General features: G+C 41.0%; 2 protein-coding genes across 3 annotated transcripts in view; both read right to left on the bottom strand.

The window, feature by feature from the left end:
- Positions 1-158: 158 nt before the first annotated feature.
- Positions 159-5,459, bottom strand: odad1 (outer dynein arm docking complex subunit 1). 2 transcript variants are annotated; one of them, XM_080458567.1, is made up of 15 exons: positions 5,365-5,459; positions 4,570-4,674; positions 4,378-4,477; positions 4,016-4,205; positions 3,796-3,921; positions 3,508-3,621; positions 3,294-3,361; positions 3,027-3,214; positions 2,473-2,607; positions 2,155-2,237; positions 1,683-1,851; positions 1,181-1,335; positions 974-1,077; positions 629-719; positions 159-549 (listed from the first exon to the last, which is right to left on the bottom strand). In XM_080458567.1, exons 2-15 carry the CDS (start codon positions 4,634-4,636, stop codon positions 463-465), a joined length of 1,677 nt encoding a protein of 558 aa, XP_080314693.1. In that variant the 5' UTR covers positions 4,637-4,674; positions 5,365-5,459; the 3' UTR covers positions 159-462. The 2 variants fall into 2 exon arrangements, with proteins under 2 accessions (XP_080314693.1, XP_080314694.1); XM_080458568.1 differs by having other exon boundaries at positions 4,570-4,719; positions 5,365-5,438.
- Positions 5,460-8,071: 2,612 nt separating this feature from the next.
- chs1 (chitin synthase 1) overlaps positions 8,072-9,101 on the bottom strand; it is a gene marked incomplete at its 5' end in the record, with an annotated part of 30,335 nt that continues 29,305 nt past the window's right edge. Inside the window, one exon of the mRNA XM_080458067.1 lies at positions 8,072-8,847. Within this exon, the coding sequence (XP_080314193.1) occupies positions 8,761-8,847 (87 nt within the window). The 3' untranslated portion in view covers positions 8,072-8,760. The remainder of the gene's footprint in view (positions 8,848-9,101) is intronic.

Below are 9,101 nucleotides of genomic sequence, written 5' to 3'. Positions count from 1 at the left end.
TAAAAATATGGCAGTACATGTTATTTCAGCTGAAATGCTTTCAAGACGGACTGAAGTTTATACAGTACTCACGAAAAGCTGGGGATATTTGGCTTTTGGTGAAATTAATGTAACACGTAAAAGGTGAGAAGAGCACTGTAGAAGCATGCAATAGTGATATCCTGATCTCAAACCATTTATTGAAACAAAACCAAACCCAACCACAGGTAGGTATACCACAATAAAAAATATCAATGTCTCTAACAACGACTGAAGCGTAGCGCCAACATCACTGGCGGCCATCATTTCTGCTCAACGTGACTGGTGTTTCATGAATTAACAACACCGAGGCCCACTGGTCCCTTCGCCCACTGTGAACGCTCCCTTCTCCATGGAAGATGATTACATCTGTTCCTGCTGGTGAGGATTCATGCAGAGGACCACATCTAGTGGGACATTAACTTGACTGATCCGGTCACTGGGTCAGATCAGTGTGTCTCCCAGGATGTGCTGCTGAATAGTCTTTGAGGCTTTAGTCATGTGCTGTGCAGATCCGTCTTTCAGCAGAACCTGGTGGACACATGAGAAAGTCACACACTTCATAAACAGAAGAACCTGTTAGTAGTTGAGGGACTTTAATCGTACAAACCCCCTTCATGATTTTTTTGCGAAGTTCCCCTTGTGAAAGTGGCCGCTCGTCCTCATCAGTAACGGAGGACTCTTCGCCGTCGTACTCCACACTGACGGGTCAAAATCACACCCACAAAGCTGTTCTTCTGAGACTTGACTTTTTTTTTTAAATTCCACATCCTCATGATATCAAGACTTAAATATTCTAAAACACCATGAGTTTTCAGAACAAATTTGTTCTAAGGCACGACCTTGAAAAGCATCCAGGAAGCAAAAACGTCATTCTGTACATCTTCTCATGAGTTTGGCTTTATGTGATTGTACAACAAGTTGGGATTTCACTACGAACATGTAGATTTCAGACCTGTTTGCTGCAGGCTGGGTACTAATCTTCTGTTGGAGGACGTCTGGGTTTTGGCCTAAAAGGAACTTAGGCAGGTCTACAGGATTGTAGTCCTTTTCCAAATCCTAAATGTTGTCAATACAAAGACACACAGAGCACACACACTAAAAAAAAATTGTAATTTGATGGAAATAAGTGCAAATATAGGGCAACTGGATGAAACGTCACTTTAGAATTGAGGAAAGCTTGTACGGTGAGCAGCTCGTCTGTCTTTTGTTCCACGAGGCCCAGATAAGACATGATGTTGTTTTCTGTAGAGGACCCCAACATGTCCTCTATCACTGAGCGGTCACACTCCAGGTTGGACAATATGCTGTTCACTCCTGTGTAAGGAAAGAGCAAGGTTCACCATCCTCTCAAACTGTCTGGTTTTGGTGGTTCACACACAAATCTGAGGTGTGTTATTTTTTTTATTTATTTATTTTTTTTTCCTGTAATCATAGTGAGTTTCTAAATCAATTAAAGAACAGTTTATTTCTTCCTGAATATTTATATAAAAGTTTTTTTTTTCCCCTTTTTCTGGCAACAAGCTATGAAAGTAAGTAAACACTCATCCTCAAGTTATATTGCATTTTCTTGTTTGTGTATGCTAAATGTCTCCAGGGCATGCTGAGAAATGAACTGAGCCTGATAGAAGGGATTGGATATGAAGAGTGAATGGTTGTTAAACCTGTTTTGATCTCGTCCAGGACTTTGCTTATGATGCTGGCTTGGTTTTCATAATCCTCAGTTTGAGACTCAGTTTCCCTTTGTTGCTGATCAATTTCTCTCAGCTTAGCACGATGATCTTGTTCCTGCTGCAAACCTTTGACTTGAAGCTGCTCGATCTCTGCTTCGATCTGCACATTCAAACAGACAAACGTGCACTAATGTGATCAAACAACGATTGACTAATTACCCAGCATCCTTCAGACAACTTCCCAGTCGTGCCTGCAGAGACCCCACTGAGAGCGAAGCCCTGTCCCACTGCACCACCTTCTTTTATTGCTTTTAAACAGTATTTCAGTGCTAAATAGCTCTATACTTATAATCAGTGACTTATGCTGATTTTCTTTTTCTTTTCATACAAGATTATTGCTGTAGGTAGGATTACAAGCAATCCTGGGAGAGTTAAAGAGAAATAGAAAAAAAAAAACACCTACCTGGCTAATTTGACCTCTCAGTGCCTCTGCCTCATTATTTTGCTCATTAACAAACTTGAGGAGTGCGGCGTTACGGTCCTCACCTACACGGTGAGACAAATAGTGAAAGACATTCAAATATTGTTTGTGATTTTTGATCATATCGAAGAAAACTGTGACTGTCAGTAAATTGGACAAAAAAGTAAGATGGAATATAGATATGGGGGGAAAATGATTTAAGATTAGTTTAAGAGACAACACTTTTCTTTAAAATAAAATAGATAATAAAAGGTTTGTGTTGTCACTTGAAATTGCTCTGGTAGTGCGGGTCAGATTTACCCTGGATGAACCTGTTGACCAGCAGGTCCAGGTTGTCCTCGCCTGTCACAGCCTGAATCCTCCTGAACGCCTCCTCCAAAACATCCAGAGACTCCTCCCCAGAGTCCGTCCTCCTCTGCTCCTTCGGCTCCGACACTGCAGCACACAGAAGTCTGTGAACAATCATGCCAGTGCTTTCAAAAATGTAAGATCACTGCTGTAACCACTGATATCAGGGGAGTAGCTGCTGTGATAGTACACTCGCTTCAACGCCATCAAGTGTATTATTCACGCATTCTTCAGTCCACTTTCCTTGATCACTCAGAAACCCCAAAATAGCATCAAGATGCCTTCAAAATCTCAGCACTTTTACTTACCGGTATGTAAAGAAATTGAATTGGTACTTTTTCCTTGTTATATATAGTGGCTAGTTATAAAGCTGTCTGCTGAGTTTATGATGACACATTCACAAGATTTCCATGTATTGAAGCGTGGAAACTCCCTTAAACACGCAGGAGAGTGACCGTTCCACGACCGGGGTTGAACTACTCCCCAGGAGTCGTTCAGCAGCTCACATTGTGTGGTTCCCATCTCATGGTCATTGTCATGCCCGCTCCTCTCACTGCACTTGGTGGTCATGAACTCTTTCAGGTTATACTCGTGTACTAAAACCCTTTCCAGTTCCTTCATCTCTGCGTTGTACTGGTCGACTTCCTTCGCCGCCTTCTCCCTCATCATGGTCATCTTGGACTGAGCCTCCACCCTAGTGCACAGGTTACAAATATGAGCGTCATCTTAGGCTTTTCGCATTATTGGATCAACACAGTTATCTCCAATCTCACCTTGCATCATATGCGGCAGTTGACAGGCTGATAGTTTCCCCAATCTTCTTGCGGACCTCCTGTAGTTCCTACAGCCACAAAGTGTCACCGCAGGGGTTTATAAAATCTCACGACGCCACTCAAGTATTAAAACCAGAAAGGGTCACTGGTGGGCTGAAGAGCAGCAAAGCTGAAGTGAGACGGCAGCTCGATCATACATCATGAGCCATGTCACCTTGTTCAGTTTGTTCTTCAGTTGCTGGAAGCGATCCCGCTCAACATGAAGTGTCTGCAGCTCCTCTCTCACGTGCTTGTTTTTGGCCATTTGTTCATTTAAGCGAGTTGTCTCCTGGAAATACAACATGTGAAAGTGTAATGCAGTAAAACCATATGGAATAGAGATACTGTACCTCTACATGCATCTATAAAAAGAAAACTTACAATACAATGGAAAGATGTTCATTTTTACTATTATTTTATTCTATAGATTTAACACAAAAAGGGATTTTTCTTTAAAGCTCACCCTGCCCAGTTTGCCTTCCAAAGTGCGTATGGCCTTCTGAGTCTGCCAGACCTCAGACCTTTCTGTTTTCTTTGTTGTGACCCCTTCTTTTCTCAGTTCTGCCAGTTTTGACTCCATGCTGGTGATCTGCCCACATAAGAATTAAATAAACATAGTTTGACATGACTTAACAAAAAAAAAAAAGTATCTATGTATATCGCAAAAAGGTGTCGTTCTTAACCTCTTTCTGTATCTCTTTCCCACATTGCTTCTCTTTCTCCACCTCCTCCTTCAGTATGTCTAACTGTTCGAGCAGAACTTGAATACTCTGGGTGGCCTCAGTGTCCCGCTGCTGGCGTGACATGCTCTTACATGCACCGAGTTTTCGATTCAGCTCCTCCTGCTCCTTCATCAGCTTGTCAATTTCCTGCCTTCATCCACATCACACAAATGGCTGACAACATGAATAAAGCACACACACACACGCACGCACGCACGCACGCACGCACGCACGCACGCACGCACGCACGCACGCACGCACGCACGCACGCACGCACGCACGCACGCACGGACTTGAAAAGTGTATAAATAGTCCATATTTACTGTTGTTTGCGGATTTGCTCCCGGGCCTGGATGTTGTAGGCCTGCCGATCTCTCTCCATGACCCTGAGCAGTCTCTGGAGTTTGGCTAACTCTGCTTCTGCTTCAGAAATATGGGACTCAGGTTATAGCTGTTTGAACCACGAAACAGGTAGAATAGTACCACTGGGACAACACTGACAACACCAAAAATACCTGTACCATCGAGATCCATCTCACTGTTCTCTGAACGGGTACTTGAGGCCAGTCTTTTGTGAGACATGGTTACAACGGGCTTCACAGAACCGAAGTTAAGAGTGGCTGTTCAGAGAAAATATAGTCAGCTTGTATAAATCCCCTGCGACCCTGCACAAAATAAAATGGTATAGAAGATTGATGGAGGGATGTATTAGTGCATGTTTCCCCGAGCCTCTGGCTTCGTCATTTAATCCAAAGACTGTTACATTGATGAATGTGTGCATGAGATTCAACCCAGTGACTGGCTGACAGTCTCACTCAGAGTAATGTTGGCTTTAGTCTCTGTAACATTCATTTTGATAAAATACGTTTAAATTTCTTACATCCGGAAAGTTGAATCAGATCTTACTATATATCTCTCAAACCTCAAAACTGAAAATCCAACACAATGAATTAAAAGTGATTGCTTTCAAGAAGCATTTAACAATAAAGAATCTTTATGTCGTCTGCAAATTAGGTGGTCTTTGACTACTCATCTTAATTGTTTACTCACTTTACACACCTTGTTTTGTGTGATGTCAACTTTTAGAAAGTTGCACAGAAAGCCAAGGTTTCCCACATTAGTGTTAAAGTGTGAAACAGGTGTAGACTTTCAACATAATGTAAATGTGGTTAATTAATTGAACAGATATTTTATGTATTCATTCAAGGTCTAAGCTCACAGGTAATCAAAATCACACCCATTATCAAATGCTAATGGAGCTAAACCAAATATGTTCCCAACCGTTTAATAGAAATAATAAATTGTCTCACCAACAGTTGGAAAAGTAAAAACAATAGGACTCCTTCAGCAAACCCACCGAGCAGCCGCAGCACGCAGCAGGCCTGAGTTGTTAGCAACCGTTGTTAGGTGACACGCGACAACCGTTGCTATAGTGATGCGGGGCAAACAGTTCCTACACTAGGCTTGTCAGGTTGTAATCCAGTAGTATAATCCCAGACATAAAACCACATTTTATCAGGATTTTATCACTTGAAGAAGAAAGCCAGAGTCTGCCCATTTCTGTCTCTGTCCATGGAGGTGCTGATGCTTTTACGTCCAGGACCTTAGATTATTGGAATGTCCTGCTTTCTGGTCTTCCCCACAAAACTATCATCAGCCTTCAGCTCCTCCAGAATTCAGCTGCACGAGTGACGGAGACCAGAAGACGGGAGCACATTACACATGTTTTAAAGTCACTGCATTGGCCCCCTGTGCGTTTCAGGATTGATTTTCAGATTTTATTATTAGTGTTTTTTAAATGTCTTAATGGTCTTGGGTCTTCTTATCTTTCTGAAGTGTTTTTACAATATGAGGCCTCGTAGCCGCTGAGGTCCTCTGTCACCGGCCTGTTCAGGGTTCCTCGTGTCAGGACCAGGACCTATGGTGAGGCCTCGTTCTGTCACTATGGCCCACGTTTGTGGAGCAGCCAGCCGGAGGGTGTTTTTAAAAGCAGGCTCAAAACCACCTTTTTCAATTTAGCTTTCGATTAGTTGATTATCTTACTTACTATTTATTTGTCTTTCAATATACTCAATGTTTTAGCTTCATATATTTTATTTCATTTATCAATTGATTTAATAAGCTCCTATTTATTTTAATTAGTTGCTTATTTTACTTAGATTTTATTTTCCTTGTCTTTCTGATGAAGCCAAAGTTTTATCTCAATTTCTTTTATTTCCATTCATTGATTCATTTTATAAGCTCTTATTTATTTTACCCCAGTGTCTCCTCATGCTCCACATCGGGAGTTGAGTGTGGTCTGCCTGTGGGGGGCGCCGTCCTGGGGACCGTTCTGGCCACGGTGGTGGGAGCTCTGCACTGTGGTTCACTGACGGTGGTGTGGGCTCCTGACCGGCTGGGTCGGAGCGGTCTGCTGTGGCGGGGCCCCCCATAGCTGTAGGCTGTGGCTCCTCTCCATGTTGTCGGTCCCCTAGGATGGTGTTTTCTCTCCTGGATCATCAGTGTCCGGCCATTCTTACATCAGCTTTTTATATTTTGATAAGGGCAGTTTGGTGTGTTTGTGTGTGTGTGTTTTATTTCTCTTTTTAAAGTATATGAAGCACCTTGTGCTATGTGCTAAAACAATTGTAATAAAGTACTATACAAATAAAGTTTGATTTTATTTTCTTTCTCCCTCTCAAAACATAAACTGTTGCAGATGTCAAACAACATATTGTTGATTATAACTGCAGTGGTTCCATTTATCTGCTGAGTCTCCTTCATAATCACTGTTAATATTGCCTGGTGTAATATGTCGGAGGTGTTGACGTGCCGCTTTATCACCTGAGCTGTTTATGCAGTCCTGCTACCCCCATAACATACATACAGTGGGCAGATCTATGTTGTATGCATGCCGCAGGGAAAACTCCTTATTGCTGACATCCATGCCATTCTTCGTGCCTTTTTGACCTCGGAGACGTGGCTTCAGCTGTTTTTCCTCCGTGCTGGAAAACCGATAGAACCCTGTTCCTTTATATTATACTATTGGTATAGAAAATAAAGTCCACATATTGTAAAAAGGGTTATTTCTCTGTTCTTACAAATATAAAGTATCTATAAGAATGTTGTACAAGAGCATCTCACAACATCTGATTACATTGGCAAATATTCAATTAAATTTGTGTGAAACTTGTATATGTTTGACTTTTTTCACACATCTATTGTACCCATGTGTTTTAGCTTGGGGGGGACAACAAAAGAGATTCAAATAGGCGAGACAAGGCAAATGTATTTATATAGCACCATTCCGAGACAAGGCAATTCACAGTGTTTTACAAGTAAATGAAGGAAAGGAGTGATGAAGCAAAATTACAACATGAACTAAAATGAAATAAAATATATGAATATCAGCATGTCATTCTTAGGATTTTGGAAAAATGCTGCTATCATATTTAAGAGTTTTAAATAATTAATAGTTGAGTTCATGTTTCTGAATGTTGAATTCAGTGTTGTCAATTCCAGAACTCATCAGGAAAGACTTGGTGAATCATATTGATTGCATGTGTCTCATGACCCCCGAGGGTCCTCCTCCTCTAATACTTCTGAGCCCCCTGTCTAATTTGATCAGTATCGAATGAAACTGAACATACACGAATAATTGAGCAGATAATTCAGGGTAATGTGGCTGTACAGGGGCTTCGGCCGACACCTTCGCTTCATCAAGGCGACAACAGAGAGACTCAGGAGCAGCTTCTTCTCTCAGGCTGTCAGGACTGTGAACTCTGACAAACCGAGCCAGTAGGCACATGCCTGTGGACAGCTTTCCACATGCACATCACACAGGCTGCACGCTCTCTGTGGGAATCCTCCTTTTGCACACCAGTTGAAGGCCTGTTGTCAGTTACATTTTGATTTTATGTGAGTTTCTCAGAAACACGAGACAATGCTTGAAGCGTTGACATCAAATCACTTTCTTGTTTGAAGTTAATCCAGAAGATGAGAACGAAACATTTAACGAAGAGTCAGAACTTCATGTATGATTACAAAAAGGCTTTGTTTATTTCAATATAGGCAGTATTACATTCTTCAAATAGAGGTGTGTGTCGGTATGTTTCCAAAAAACATCTGATCTTTTTGTAAAGTGCGTCATCGACAACAGGCACACATAATCACAGCAACTACATTCAAAAATGCAACACAAAATACAGATTCTACCAGAGTAGAAAACATGACATTTTAAATTTAAAATAAATTTGATTGCTCACCATATTTCACGTGGTATCGTTACATTGACAGATTTTATTTTAATCAAAAATAGGTGCACATATCCATTTTTATCAGAATGTTTTAACAGTCAGATTTTGCTAATAGTAGTGCAACATTTCTTTTAAGTGAATGTTTGATAAAGATATGTTTTTCATTTGTAGTCCTCTTAATCCCACCAAAGGGCTGTACATCAGGATATACAACACTCCATTTGTCTACTGAGTTTGAATGAGGATATTCAATGAGTCGGTGGAAATAATACATCCCTGCATACTTTGGACCAAATAAATACACATTTCAGAATAAATACACTCATTTAATGAAACACTTCATCAGCAAACCAGTCTTTCCCGTGATCACTCACTCCTCTGTAAAATATCTCTTTTCACTCAGCAAACAGCTGGGATACACCGAGAACCCAAGCTGAAAGGTTGCTCCACTTGAAGAAATGTTTTGACAGTCTACCCAACCAATATGTCGTCTGAGGTAATGAAAAGTCCCCTGGCCATACGGTTCTCAATTGTAAGGCCTTCATCATCCTCATCATCCTAGTGAGAGAGAGAGAGAGAGAGAGAGAGAGAGAGAGAGAGAGAGAGAGAGAGAGAGAGATTGTTTAACTTACTGAAAACCCATTTTCCTGGAAAATAATAAAAAAAAATGTTTGCAAACTAAAGGTAAATTGTTTTAAAAAAAATTTTTGCCAAAGAGTGGAATAGAATCTTTAACATCTTTAAAAAAAAAAAAAACTACACAGATGGTGCTTCTGTCAAATTGCACCTGTCACAAAATACATCATGCCAAT

The sequence above is a fragment of the Lipophrys pholis genome, assembly GCF_963383615.2.
Source record: "Lipophrys pholis genome assembly, chromosome: 2".
NCBI classification, from domain to species: domain Eukaryota; kingdom Metazoa; phylum Chordata; class Actinopteri; order Blenniiformes; family Blenniidae; genus Lipophrys; species Lipophrys pholis.
Note: the sequence above shows the minus strand (reverse complement) of the source record. Positions and strands in the feature narration are given on the sequence as shown.